The following is a 14927-nucleotide window of genomic DNA, read 5'->3' as shown; positions in this document are numbered from 1 at the left end:
GTTCAGAGATAGATGAAACTGTACCAGACAGTAGATCTTTTAAGGCTGTTCTTAATCCAGTATCAAGGGAGAAAGTTTTCTGGATTGAATGACTAGTAGAAGTTGTTTCTAATTCAGTTCTCAGAAGAATGCACAGGACCCCAAACTTGAAATACAGCTAGCAGCTGGTAGAGGACTTCTGCCATCTGGTAATCTCGATTTGATCTGCTGACTCCAGGAGACCTGATACACAATAACACACACTCTGAAGAACTGGGAAATGTAAACATATCTATCAAAGCCTGTCTTAAAGTAGGTCCAGTAACTGCAAACATTTCAATAATATTTGAGTTGCAGAGATGGCTGGGTTTTAGAGTATTTGTGAAATTGTAACAATTCCAGTTATTAAAACTATAAAACTGTGCTTAGATCCCACTTTGCTGCTTTTACACCCTATGTGCAGGAGGGGGAACTGCAGCATTACAGAATTTCAAATGTGAAGCAATAATTGTTGAACAGATACAAATCTAAGATGCGGGGCCCAGGAAAGCTGACAGTACAAAAAGAGGTCACCACTAGGAAGCAGATACTGTGCTCCAACCAGAGAGAGAACCACAGCTGTGCTGCACACTTAAAACTGACAGGTCTGCAAGCCAGGACTGAATGGATCTTTCCATCAGCCTGTGACCAGACCAATCGGGTCTTCCCTTCCCTCCTCTTCCCATAACAGACTCCACTCGTGGTGGTGATGCTGCTGTGGCCTCAACTACAGCCATAGTTTCACTTTTTCTCATCTGTACTGTCAGCTTGACTTTGCTCCCTTCTTTCTCAAATCTCCCAGACTGTCCTGACTTGCCTTTACCAAGTGGAAACACTGAATGATTCTGTAAGTGAAGCAGATGGTTCACATGCGTGTCAGACATGCCTGTGTCAGCCTGAAAAGCTAGTTGCGCAGCTCTAATCCTGTGAAGTACTGATGGTCTCTGGTAGAAAAGCATGGAAATTAGGGTACACTCTATACTTTACTTCGGGTACACTGTATACACTCAAAAGGTTACTGGTTGCATTGATGGGAAGGCTATGAGGAGCTGAGATGCCATCACGGACCCACCTAGAAACTTGTGATTCAAGAGGGAAGTGTGAAGGTAAAATCAGGAATCAGGAGCAGAGCATGAGGAAAACAATAAATAGAACTATCAGAAACAGTAAGATGTAGATAGGGTAGTGTTATATATTTTAGCAATCTAGCATTCTTGGCTCTCTGATGGCCTGGGCACAGGAGGGTTGGATTCTGTCTAACACTCATTCACTATATCCATATGGTGTCCAGACAGTGCAGCATCAGAGTGCAGATGGAATGGTGGCGTACGTGTGCCATTTCAGCTTGCATCATCCAGGGTCCATCCTCTGCCTCCCCAGCATGCTGATCATGGCATTCAGGAAGAAGATACTCTGTGCGTATTCAGAGTCAGAGAGAGCAATTCCAGCTCCTGCTCCTGGCAGAAAGCTTCCTGCATGTCATTTCAGCAGGAAGAGGATGTAGAAATGCCAGCATAAACAATAGTGTATGTTGGCATGTGGTACAATGTACAATGGTGTACACAATATTCCCTAGAAACTGGAAGAGGAATTAGATGATAGAGATGTTAGGAGGATATTGGCTCATCAGGGAAGATAATTTCTTGTTTTTTCATACCTGTTTTGAAAGGAGTCACTTCTTTTCATCAGATGTGCATCTGTGGGAGTATGCTACCTGTTCTGTAGTTGCCTTGTACAGATGTTCATCTTTATTTTATTTAGGGAACTAAAAGTGGCTGCTTCTGTCTACTGTCATCTGCCATGCTTTCTCCCATATTTGCAGTATGTGGTTAGACATAACAATTACCGAACAAACCCAAGAGACAACTCTGAGGAGCTAATCTAAGTCAAATGCAGTGAATGGGAACAAACAGTAATTAGCAGGGGAAAAGGATGAAGAACAGAATTATGCTGTATACTGAGTATTTTTTGCTAGCTAAGTAAATATTTAAAGTATGCATTCTGTGGCATTCACTCTTTTTGAAACCCTTCTTTTCCCTCATTTGCTACTTCCCACGCATGCCTCTGAGGAAAAGTGCTTTTGACTGAGGTGGTTTTGCAGAAATAGTAAATTAGTTTGAATTTTCCAAGGAAGGAGCAAGGGAACTGGAGACTGTGTCACACAGGAGAAGGCAGTGCAGAGCAGTGGGTGGGAGGTTATGGTGTGGCATAGTCACTAGTCATTAGTCAGACCAGCATCACAATTAGTCTACAAAGAAAGGCTTTGACAGATATGTGCAATTTTCAATGCTAGTTACTAGAAATTCAGCAAAGAGGGTAGGAAGGACCCATCTGAAGTTTGAACAGGTAATTGAAAAAACAAAGTCAGTAGAGATTATCTTTGTTGCATAGCTCCAGATGCCACACTTTGGGCTCGATAAACAAGCTTGGTTATTATCACTGAAATTATATTTCATGATATTAACAGCCAAGAGCAGAGATTGTTTGGAACAGGTAAAAGATACATGGTTTTGGCCAGTTAAACAAAACTAGTATCTGGAAAGCTATCTGTAAAATTTTAAGAAGAAATAAAAGAATGACTGGAAGAATAGAAACAAAACAGGCGACAAAGGTGATTGCAGACAAAGAAGGACCAAGAACAGTACTGGGAAAATGGATCAATGAGGAGGAACTGCATACTGGCATGTTAAAATAGAAATTACAGGGGAGATTGTCGTGAAAACAGGGTGGGAGAGAGGAGGATTTAGGTCTGAATTTAAATACAGGGAATGCTTGCTACAAGGCGTTGTCAGGAACATCTTGTCATCTCACTGGTAATCTGAGCAGCGTTATTCTTACGTACAGGTGATGTTTTCTGCCACTGTTTTCTCTAGCACTTAGGTACTTGAACAGTCATTTTAATGCTACAATCATCCATCATTGACAAAGTCTGGTATCTACGTTCAAAATGCCATATGCCATAGGTATCTTCATCATGGAGCTTGCTTTATCTTGTTATTGTTTCTTCCCTTTTCTTTTAATAATTCTGATTCTTCTCTGCTTTCTACCATGGAGTTTCTTTCTGGGAGTCCTGTGCTTATTCTTCTTCATCCATTTTTTAGCTTTTCTAATCCGTGGGCTCACACAAAACTTTCTGCCTTCTATGTAGAGACTGCCAGAGCAAAAAATGGCTGTTAGTTTCAAAGAAAAATTTCAAAGAAAAATTTTTAACTCCCGAACATTTAAAAGATGATCATACTTATCACTCACCTATGAAGACCACAAAGCTAGAATTTGTTAATCATAAATTATATTTTATACTATGGCTAGTCACTTTTGTCTGATTGTAAAAGCTAGGGTGTAAAGTTTGTACGATTACACTTGTCTTCCAAAATCTGAAAAAAGCTTTACTACTTCAGTGGGTCTGAAAAGAACCACAGTGCAAAATAGTACATTTCTATGGCCAATAAATAAGTAGACCACATAATTATTCTTATTATAATAATAATTAAAATATCTAGAAATAAAAAATATTCAGGATTTCTTTAAAATTTACCCATTTATCCCCAAACAGTACTAGCCAAAAAAAAAAAAAAGGAAAGAAATGTGGATGTACAAAAGTAAAGAAGATTTAATGAATTTAGGCAAGGCTTGTAGAGAATCAGTAGTTGATTGATCAGTAGTTCAAAAGAAGTCTTAAGGTACATGAGTCATTCTTCAGTTCTGAAAATAAAGCAAGTGTCAAAGTTAGTGCAGGCTGGATAATGATCAATATTCTTAGTGAAAGGAAATTCAGTTTTAGCAATCAGAAGTTTAAACAGCGTAAGGAAGGAGAGTTCTGAAACCACACAAAATCCTAAATCTTTTTTTTCTTGAATTTCTGTTAGCATTCTAAGGTTCTGCTCACTTAAATGGCACCTAATAGGTTTTAAGTAAACAATACTCGTTACACAGTGAAGGACCCAAAACGTCTCTTACATAACAGCTTCTAGGTGGCACAGGCCATCAGCTTTCTGGATTTCAAACCTCTCCACTCTTCGGAGAATCGCTTTGGGAATTTCATCTGAAATTTTCGTGCAACAGTTAAAGGCCCCAGGAAACAAAGCTAAAAACAGTAACAACAATGTTAGAAACAACAAAGATATGAAGGGGAGAAGTCATAGCTGTACTTCACAAAATCAAAGGATGGTTGAGGTTGGAAGGGGCCTCTGGAGGTCATCTGGTCCAGCCTCTCCTGCTTAAGCATGCCCACATGCAGCTGCTTGTCCAGATGCTTTCTGAATATCTCCAGGGAAGGAGATTCCACAAGATACCTGTACAACCTGCTCCAGTGTTCGACTGCCCTCACAGCAAAAAAAAAAACAGACAAAAAGTAATTTCTTGTGTTCAGATTGTTTAATGTGTTTTAATTTGTGCCCATTGCCATTGTCACTGGGCACTACTGCAGAGAGCCTGGCACCTTCTTTCAGTCCCATCAGGTGTGGGAATGATGGTTACACCACCTTGATGAGAACTCCCTGGAGCCTCTTCTCCAGGCTGGACTGTCTCAGCTCTCTCAGCCTTTCCTCACATGCAAAATGCTCCAGCCCCTTCATCATCTTTGTGGCCTTTCACTGGACTGTCTCCAGTGAGTCCGTGTCTGTCTTGTACTGAGGAGCCCAGAACTGGACCCAGCTCTCCAGATATGGCCTCACTACTGCTGAATGGAGGGGAAGGATCACCTCCACTGACCCTGTGACTGTTGTCCCCTGCTCACATCCTTTGGTAATGTGCTCAGCATAGAGAACGCCATTTAGTGAGGCAAGCAGCCATTCTGTGGCCAGGTGAGTTATGAATTTGTTCATTTTCCCTCATTATCAGGCCCTCATGATTCTGTGAACCAAACAGGCAAACCAAACAGGTTTCTTCTTCCTTTTCTTACTGGCCCACAGCAGATAGTGCTGCCTGGCTTTATTCATCACCTTTTCCCACAAAACAGTTGAATGTTTTTGTTGTCTAAAGAGCAGCTTCCTCCACCTCTCCTTGTGCACACATATTAAAGGCTTGTTACAGTAAAATAAAAATAATAGCAACATTAATTACACAGGAAGTGACAGGAGCTTAATTTAAAAGCTCTGCCTTGTGAGGTTGAATCAGGATGATTATGGATTGAGATTATTAATGCTGTTGCTGGGTTTTGTGTTTTCTTTTGTCCCAAGAGCTGCCATGGCTGAATGTATCTTCACTAGAGAATGACCTCCTGCAGATTTTTTCCTGCTTGCTAATGGCATATTGAAAATAAAAAAACACTGAACCTTAAAAGGCAGATCATAACTCACAATTTTTTGGATGAAAAATACTAACATTTTGGTGTTCAATTTTCTTCTGCTCTATCACAGAAACAGGCTTTCTAAAAGGGTTCCATCCATCAGCTCAAGGACAAGCAAAGCTATGTGGCTCAGGGATTTACCAAGGATGTGAGGGTCTCAGAATCAAACCAAGCACAGCAAGGACTCCAGTGTTTGTTCTTGTCTGTGAACTCATCTGGGAAAAGTAGGGAGAAAGCCTCCTTCCTCTTTGCTTTGACATTTTTTTATTTTTTTTTTCCTAGCCCGTAAATTGTGCTGTTCCTTAAGTAATCATTTGGTCTTGGAGCACAGAAATCATAGAGCAACATAAAAAGAAGCAGGAGAATCAATTTCAGTTCCTGTAAGCAGGAGACGAGAAGTCTGTGTAAAAATTTTCCTGTAAGAAGACTGAGTGCTCTGTTCTTTGCGAGGGTGCTTGCTGAGCACTGGGATAGCAGATGCTGGTTGAGCCAGCAATACAGCAGGAGTCACTGAGCACCAGTCAGCTGCAGCTTGCAGGGAGCTTTTGTACCATTGGGATTGGTGGCACAGCCCTGGGACTGTGCAGCTGGAAGAGAGGGTGAAGGAAAGCAGCTGAGCTAGCAGTTGCCTCTTCAGCAAACCAAAAGGAGGGCTGTAAATAATCATATTGTGCAGAAGGATTAATTAATTGTTACCTGCAGTATTTCCCTGTTGCCCCTTGCTTTTCTCTCTTCAACAACATATTGTTTGTGAAGCCAGTTAATTGGTGTTTGTAGACAGGAATTCCGCTCACTGAGTGCCACTAAGTTTAATTTTTTCTGAGGACTCAAGACAGCACTGGTAACACTGATATATGTACTTCTACTGTTGCCATCAACTCCTGGCAGGATTCTGTGGTATAAAAACTCAAGGAAGGGTAATTATCTGATAGCTTGAACTTTATCTGAGGTTGATGGTTGTGCTTTTTGGAGAGGTCTAGCCCTGTGCTTCCTTGAGGTATAAATGAACCTAAATACTTGACAAGGCAACCACTGCCACCCTCCTGTGGAATGGCTGGATATTACAGAAGGTCTTAGGATGAGGCAGCTGTCTCCTGAACTCTTCCTTACCTGGTTTGCCCAGTGCCTGCCCACAATCTCTTGCCCTCATCCCACTTTAAGTACTTAAACACATCACTTTCTTCAATCTTCAGATCTGAACCATCTGTACATCACTTTATAGTGCAATACATATCACTATATAGAATCATAGCATAGTTTGGATTGGAAGGGACCTTCAAAGATCATCTAGTATATAGCACTATGTTATAATTTATACACTGTATAACTGAAAGTTATGAAATTAACATTGAGGTACTTTTATAGCTTTGTGAGGAAAAGTATGCAAAAACTCATATAAGGAAAATAAAGCAAAATTCTTGATACAGTTCTTGAGTGGGCTTGTATCACACTTACCACTTGTGTGACTGCCCTTTTGCAGGGAATTTAGCCAACAGGAATTGCATCTTTCAGAATCTTCTTTGCAATTGCACCTTTATGTATCACTCACATAACTAGAATAACAGTTTTAGAGTGCATTCAACTACCTGATGCTCAGTCATCTTTGAACTGGAACATGAGGCCACTCACATCTAATTTATGCAGCTATTGCAAAAGCTGTGCCTCTGGACATGAGGGCATGCAACAGATTGCATGGGAGACTGGTGAATACACTAACAGAAAGCAGACTGAAATTTTATATGAAATGCGAATGAGGTAGTGCTTATGTTCTTGTCCAAAGAGGCAAAGCATTTCTTACGGAGATCGAGAAGCTGTTAGTAACTTTTATTTGAGATGTGTGCCTCAGAGACAAGGGATGCTGTCTTGCTTTCATAGGTGTATGGGTGCTTGTCTTGAGAAATTTTGATCTGCACTAATTTCTGATCAAGAAGAAGCTGTCACTTTTAAATAATGTTGTTGTTGTTCTGTGCAGGGAAGTGCAGCTACCGTGTGGAAAATAAGAATCAGTTATCTTTGAATCACAGATGAATACATGGCATCAGGATCTTTTCATCAGACAGCATGAAAATGTCATCGGCAGCCTTGTGCTGACAGAGGCACTTGTGGTAACTGTTACCTTTTTACATGGAGATCAGTTTTAAAAAAAAATTTGTTGTTGTTTTGTTTTGGTTTTTTTGTTTTTTTGTTTTTTTTTAAACTGTGAGCGTGAAGCGGGACCATGGCAGGAGCCAAGGAATTCCTGTATTTCCTCAGAGCCCCAGGGGAGGGCATGCTGCTCTCCTGGAGCACTGAGTCATCCAGCAGCTCCTTTGCGCAGTCCATTATTGCTGTAACTGCATGCTAATCCTACAAGTGAAAAGAAACCATGAGACAATAAGCAAAGCTAATGATTTCAGCACAACCCAATACTCTGTCTTCTGTGTTTTCAGCAATTAGATCAGGTTTATTAGTAATCATTGGTCTAAACCATGGCTAAGAGCAAAGAACTGTGGTTTTTCACAAGGATCTTTGCATGGCCTTTTGAATGCTATTTATCAGTCAAAGAGTTTTTTTTCAGTGCTGCGCATTTCATTTGTCTCTATGGCTCAGTGGCACAATCAGAAATCCACAGCTGCTTACCCAGAATCATTTAGACCTGTTGTCTGACACTGAGCATCTTTAACCAGAAAGCTAATGGAGCTGCTGAAAGGACTGACAAGCTCACTGATGGGCCTTGAGACAGGTCCACTCAGGGATTGCCCTGTCATTACTTCAGCAGGTGGTATTATCTGGTTTGGTATTTCTTCCGTGGGAACTCTCACCAGGGGAAGACATATTGGTTTTTAAATGTTGTGTTCCATATCTTGAAATGCCATCTTCAATCTTGCAGAAAAGTCTACTGGAGCAAATAAAGTACCTTTATGGGGGGCAAGTGAGATATTAATTGGAAAAATACCTTCACTCACCCCACTTTCTCTCTAAGGATGCTTAGAAAAGACCTCCTTTTCAGATGCATGCATTTTGTGGAATACAATAGTGCTGATCTTTTCATTATGCTGGGTTCATTTGGCATGCTTTATACAGCTTTATCAATTTCAAAAGGAGTGGAAAGAAGAGAAAGCTTTGCCTTTCTACTGAGAATAAATTGTTTAGCAGATTTGGAAAAAAAAAAGACAACCTGATTTTTTCTTTAAAAAAGGAAAAACATCCATGAAATTCTGAATTATTTTGAAATGCTGCTAGTTGGTCAAGCAACTAGCCAGGGACTTAACTTAAACTTCCTACAGTGGTTTGTTTTCACCTGCATTCGGCTAGACCTGTTAGAAGCTCTTTCAGTAAAATGTTGCTCCTAAATGGAAAAGAGTCCCTAAAGTCTGTGAGACTCCATGGGTACTGTTCATTTTACCTGTCTTTAAGCTTCTGCTGATCGTATCAAGTCTCTTTGATTGTCAAGTTTCTTGTTTCCATTTGCTGTCTGCTACCTGGCTAAAGTTAGTCCATAGAAACTTTTCTCATCCTTTTTGGTTTGCTCTTTTTTTGTCATCATTCTCAAACTCGAGAGCCACAGACTAAACCGCTGAGGAAGGCCTTATCATCTGGGGTGCAGCCAAGAAATGTGAAAAGCAATTGTTGCTGCCTGCTCAGTTTCTGGGGCAACAAAGAACATTCCCCTCTTTCTTCAGTTTTGAGCTGATATTCTTAGATTTGCCTACTCATTTAGGGAAACTGTAGTGCCTGATAAAGAGCCCTCCTATGGCATACAGTAGGAGTAGCTGGTCTCTCTTCTGCTGCTCCCTGGCTGCAGCTTTTAGGCAGGTAGGACTGGGTTGCTCTGTCAGTATGGGTAGGGCAGACCACTGGCAAAGAGAAAGAGCAGCCATTGTTTCAGCCAGACTCTTCTGCAGAAAATCTAACATGGCAGGGCAGGTCTTCACCTCATGAAGGGTGGGCAGATGGAGAAACAAGAGGAGGTGAAGCCACATGGAAATAAATGGTGAGTGATAGTGCCATAATGTTCCCACCCTTGTGCTTGCTCTTAGCTCTGTTTTTATTTTGGCCTCTTTTGACTAAACACGGTAGGGAAAGCTGGTCATTAGGTGAGAACAGTGGGAAAGGCATTTTTGGACCCTGATTTCTCTCTGCTCCAGAACCAACACAGCTGTCTTAGGGAGGGCTTGTGCAGCTCTTTTCCTGGCAGGTTTCACTCCAGCAGTTAGTGCTTTGAGCAGGTCCTTGGTGGTCCCTCCTGAATGCTGCTGGCAGCATAGAAAAGACTGTCAGTACTGCTGGCAGGGCCCTTAGGTGACCTTTGTGAACTGGATGTGACCTATGCACTGCTGCGCAAAAGGCCATGCTGTGTAACAAAATGCATGTGTAACAAAACTCCTCCAAAAGATAGTTCTTGCACTTACACAGACTAAGGGATCCCAGCAAAGATACATATAGTTCTTAAGCAGAATGGGTTCTCCCAACATACTGTGTGGTCTGGGACAGCTTCTCTTGCACAGTGAGATCCATAAACCTGAGGAACTTCTTATGCTGAAATGTGAGACCTGCTGATAGCATGCCTCAGGTTCACAATGAACCGATGCAAATCTGCACCTCTTGTACAATGTTGGCCCACCTGGGACTATTAACAGCAGGGATTAGTGTTTTCTGCTGGAATTCTTTTGTGGTTACAGAGTAGGTTTTGTACATCTGGAAAAAGTTGATTAATCGGATGAATATCTTGCTTAGTCAGAACATGATACGTATTTAAATGCTCTGGTCTCAATACAGCCATTTCAGTAAAGTCTGAGCTCTTAATCTGGTGTTGTAGGTATATGAATAGCATTCAGGTTCTGTCCTTGGAAGGAAACTTACTGTCACAACACCCACACTTTATATTAACTACTCTAAGGCAGATAATTTAGTATTCCTTTGTGCACGAAGCTGCCAGAAAAATGTTCCTCTCATCTAAACCAAACTTGATGCTATTTTAGGAGTTCAGTATCTCAAATCAGGCCTTTTCATCTTAACTTAAAGCAAGTCAGTATTTGATTAGGCAGAAGGCTCTGATCCAGATTGGCAGGTGAACAAAGCAGGATGCTAGAATCCTTGGCAAATGTAACATAGCTGTACTCTGTAAAAGCAAGGAGGTTGCTTAATAGCTGGAGATGAGAAGGGAAGTAAACTGCTGAAAAATGCTCTAATGCATCCTACTATTTTGGGTGCATGGTAATACAGTTAAAGCATAATTCTGAGACAGAGATAAAGAAAAGATAGACGGGATTCTAAGCTATGCTTGCTGAAGTGGTGGAACCAACAATAAATAAAGCATCAATTGTTATATATAACTATATAAATCATACCATACAATTTTATGACCAAGAATAAACACAAATGAAGTAATACAGTGATGCTTTTCTCATTCTGCTATGACAACTGCTGCTAATATAGACATTTTCAAGGGTGGAAGGCTGACTATAGGTAGACAGATGGGTCTGTCATATAGGTCATGATTTCAAATGGGTCTTTGTCCATCAAATCTCTATCAGTTTGCAAGCTGGCTGTCCCCATACAACATCCTGGATGCTCTGGACTACAAAGCATCTAGGAAAGGGAGGCTGAAAACTGGCAAAGCAGAGTTGTAATATTGATGTGGTCAAACAAACACTAATATCCAGTGCCATTCCAGAAGGTGAAATTTCCACTGTCCCTTGCAAAACCAAACCACATAATGACCTGCACATTAAGATGCAAAAAGAAGCTGTCATATGAACATACATCTGGCTTTTTTAATGAAACAATACAATTTGATGAGAGGGAACCCATCTCCCACACTGCACAGATCACTCTTACTCTGACCAGACCAGCATTACTGGAATAACTTGGCCATGATAATTATCTAACTCCTTTGGGAAGACCCAGACAGTCTTATTTAGTTGTTATTCCTACCCTGTAGCATTCACCACTTGGTTTGGATGCTTTACTGTACAAGAATTATCAAGTTTCTCTTTTCCTGTCTTCAAGATGAAATGCATGTAGGAGTCTTCTCACACTGAGATTCAAACCAACCACCTTTGAAATAGGTCCCCTTGCCTGACCTGCTGCATTATTCTGCCATGCAGTGCTGCCCACCTCACTGCAGGAGAGATGGCTCTCTAAATCCCTGGCACTGAGACGGGATGACGGAAGATTAACGGGGGGGGGGGTTAAAGTGAAATTGCAAAAACTTCTTTTGAATTATATTACAGGGGGAAAAATTCTCCTTTACACCCTACAGAACAACCTAGATCTCTTTTCTGGCTCTGCCTGTCAGGGTCATGTTCCTGAATGTGGCTGGGTGTAATTATGGCTGCTAGACAGCTTTCCTGGCCTCTGCCAGAGGCTACCAATTCATATCCTCAAGCAAAGTTTGCAAGTTTGCATGTAGCAGCCCAAATCTTGCTTGTATTATGTGTACTGTGAAGCTGAAATAAATGGATGCATAATGGCCAGCCTAAGAAGCCTAATTACGGTTAACCCTAAATCTAGTTCAGATGAGGGTACAATGTACCTGTACCCAGATACCCACATTTTGGTTCTCCCCATTTTTATTGTGGGTTCTGCTGTTTGAATATTGTCGCTAAGTATGGAGCATGTTTGCATGAGGAAAGTTAGGTGGTGAAGGTATTTCCCCTGTGCCAAATGGTTCAGTATAAAAGAATGTGTTCTATGAGAACCTTTACTTTGACCTGTGCATGTACATGCCAGTCTTATTGTGCAAGATGCTGCTGAGTGGCCAGATCATAAATCTAATAGAAGAGCTCCTGCAGAGCCTTCCCATGCCAGCAGGTGCAGTGGCCATTTTAACAGGACAGAGTTTTAAGGCAGATTTTGCCTGAATGTAGTCTAAATCCTCAAAGAACTCCACAATTCCTACTCCTACTGAAGCCAGTGGAGCTTGAGAAAGGGAAAACTCTAAGGCTGAAGTGCTCTGGAATTTGAATTGTCTTCTCTGTGAACACAGCTTATTTTACAGTAGAAATTTACAAGGAAGAGCTAAGACTTCAAGCACAGCACTGGCTAATCAAGTTTAATTTTTTTAATTTCAGTGAAAATGCAGATCTTCTGAATCCTTGAGACATGCTGCACCAAACACAGAGCATGCAAACCTGCTTTTCTGCTGGGAGAAATCAGTTACGTGTCATTAAAAGTTTTCTGAAATCTTTGCCATCCGAGGCGATTTCACTTTGAAGTGAAAGAGCAAGTGATTTCTTATACTTCGTCTTGAGCAAGTGATTTCTCATACTTCGTCTTGAGAAGCTTGGAAAGGAGGAACTTTCAGGTGAACTACAGAGATCCCCTTAAACAAATAGTGACATTTTATTAGGTGTTACCTCAGGAAATCACTGCTTTAAAGGTCCTATACCTTCAGAAGTTAAAATTGCTCAGCTATGATGTTCTTGATAATGTTTGCTATGACAGATAAGCCCACTTGGCTTTTCCTTGTTTAAGCCATTTTACAGAATCATAAAGCCACCCTATCTATTGTAGAAATATTGAGGAAATGCTCAGGTGAAACCTTGACTCCTCTGAAACAAATGCCAATTGTTTAAGACAGCCGGATTTCACTTTGTAAATCCTCCGAGCACAGACCTCTGAACTATTGTGTATTGTCCCATGGAGAGCTGCAAAAGCTCAAGCAGACACAATTCCAGGTAGACACGCTTTGTGTCCTTTTATTCGTTTACTTTAAGGAGTTTGAAGCACAGAAGTAGACACAGTGCAGTTGTACTTACTCTCAGACGTCTGAGTAACCGCGACTGCCAGAACAGCCAGAACTGTGAGCAAGTTCACATCCATTCCTCCTAGGAGCTGCGGGAGCAGAGCCACAGTGCAGACAATGTGCTGAAGGAGCTGGTGCCTGACCCTACCTCCTGGCTGCTGGGGATGAATGTGACTCAAAGCCCCACCCTGAGCAGCAGCTCGATGTCGGCTCTGTCCCGTGTGGCACTATGGACTTCAGAGGGCTCCTCCACTCACCTCTGGTGCATGGTGAAGTGCTTTGTCCAATGGGAGAATAGGGTATTTTTCACCCAGTACCACCAGGTTGTAGTGCCGTATGGTTGAGTCCGCCCAGCCCTCCTCACTGATGCGGCTCTTCAACAGTAGAAATGCTGAGGGTAGAAATACTCCAGAAACAAATATTTGCAGGACTAAGGTAGAAGAATAAAGCCGTTCTCCTATTAGGAATCATATCCAAGAGAGCTAAACATGCAACATCGTTAGCCAGACCTGCTGTAGCATGAACAGGCTCAACTTCAAGATGATCGTAGCCTTGCACTATCTTTGCATCTGACCCATGCATTTTCAGCCTGTGTGAGCAAGGGCCATGTTATTTAGCACATCTTACACACTTTAATACAGCAGGCCTGTTGTTCATGAAAGAGTGTGCAATGCTTTTGGTGAAAAACAGCTGGAGAAAACTGCAGCTAGTGTATCTGCAACTACTATGTCTCCCTCCATTTTCTTCCTGAATCCCGTCTCTGCAGCTCATTTCAATAGCTTCCTGTGATCGCAGAGGAACACTCAATCTGAACAAACAAGTAGCTTTCAGTGGGTTAAAAATAAAGGATGCCTATTTGAAGGCTGATGATTCCTGTAATGCTTCTGTGAGTAGCACTCTTTCTGACGCACACAGGTGATGGGGAAAGCTGTTTCTGGGGAAAATAACTCCTCAAATTTCCTGTTACACTTGACTTAAGTCACTGATTCAAATCTCCGAAACCCCCAAAATATTACTGTGCAGTCTCAGTCTGAGTTGAGGCTCTATGGGTAGCAAGCAGTTGCCATATCTGCCACTGCAGTGCGGGCTGTCTGCTCTGACCTCTTCCAGTGCTGAACTAGAATAATCAGTCTGTAGAGCTGCTAAACTGTTTAACCCAGCTCATCCTTGCTCTGGCTCACTACAAGCCATTCTCACCATCCTACATTTCCAGAACACAAGACAGAAGATATTGCTAACCTCAGGGACTTTAATCCACACTCACGCTGTCTCAACAGCAGTTTTGCAATTCCATTTAATAACAAATTAATATAGTGCAATCACACTTTATGGCTATCACAATTTTGTTTCATAGCTCTTGGTTTCTGCTTGATACTGTTATCTACCAGGATAAGAGAATGGGGCAAATGCAGAGTACTACACTTTCAAATGAAAGTCTACTGTTAAGGGGAGAAAGAGAGTAGATAATGATGTGTGCTGTACAGTATGATTTCAGGGAAGTCATTTACGTTGAAATCAACAAGGTGATTCATTGTTGCCATTTAATTACAGTGAACAAATCTGTGTTACAAAAGCTAAACCATCACGGACAAAGCTAAGACAGCTCACAACACCTTTATTAACACACACTTAGATAAGGACAAGACTATCAGCAGCATGAATATCTTTCAACATAGCATGAAGAGGAACAAGAAATAGCGAGGCAGGTGTTACTGGAGTAACATATTACAGAAAGAGCTTCAGTCAGTATTAGACTTTGTATGCCAGTGTCTACTTGACACTGCAAAATGGGTTGCTTTGTATCCTTGAAGATAATTAACTAGTCTTTTCTGACAAATGCTGCACAGGGGATCATCACATACAGTTTTAAAGGCCTGACACAGATTACAAAAG

At 41.4% G+C, this 14927-nt stretch overlaps 1 protein-coding gene across 1 annotated transcript; it reads right to left on the bottom strand.

Moving 5' to 3' along the window:
• Nucleotides 1-1992: 1992 nt before the first annotated feature.
• On the bottom strand, nucleotides 1993-13306 carry CCL28 (C-C motif chemokine ligand 28). Its single transcript, XM_061469440.1, has 3 exons — nucleotides 13048-13306; nucleotides 3976-4102; nucleotides 1993-3169 (listed from the first exon to the last, which is right to left on the bottom strand). Exons 1-3 carry the CDS (start codon nucleotides 13109-13111, stop codon nucleotides 3013-3015), a joined length of 348 nt encoding a protein of 115 aa, XP_061325424.1. The 5' UTR covers nucleotides 13112-13306; the 3' UTR covers nucleotides 1993-3012.
• Nucleotides 13307-14927: the final 1621 nt, after the last annotated feature.

The sequence above is a fragment of the Pezoporus flaviventris genome, unplaced genomic scaffold (genome assembly GCF_033815535.1).
Source record: "Pezoporus flaviventris isolate CSIRO_AGI_PZ_B2104156 unplaced genomic scaffold, CSIRO_AGI_Pfla_v1 ptg000057l, whole genome shotgun sequence".
NCBI classification, from domain to species: domain Eukaryota; kingdom Metazoa; phylum Chordata; class Aves; order Psittaciformes; family Psittacidae; genus Pezoporus; species Pezoporus flaviventris.
This window is presented reverse-complemented; position numbering and strand designations above follow the sequence as displayed.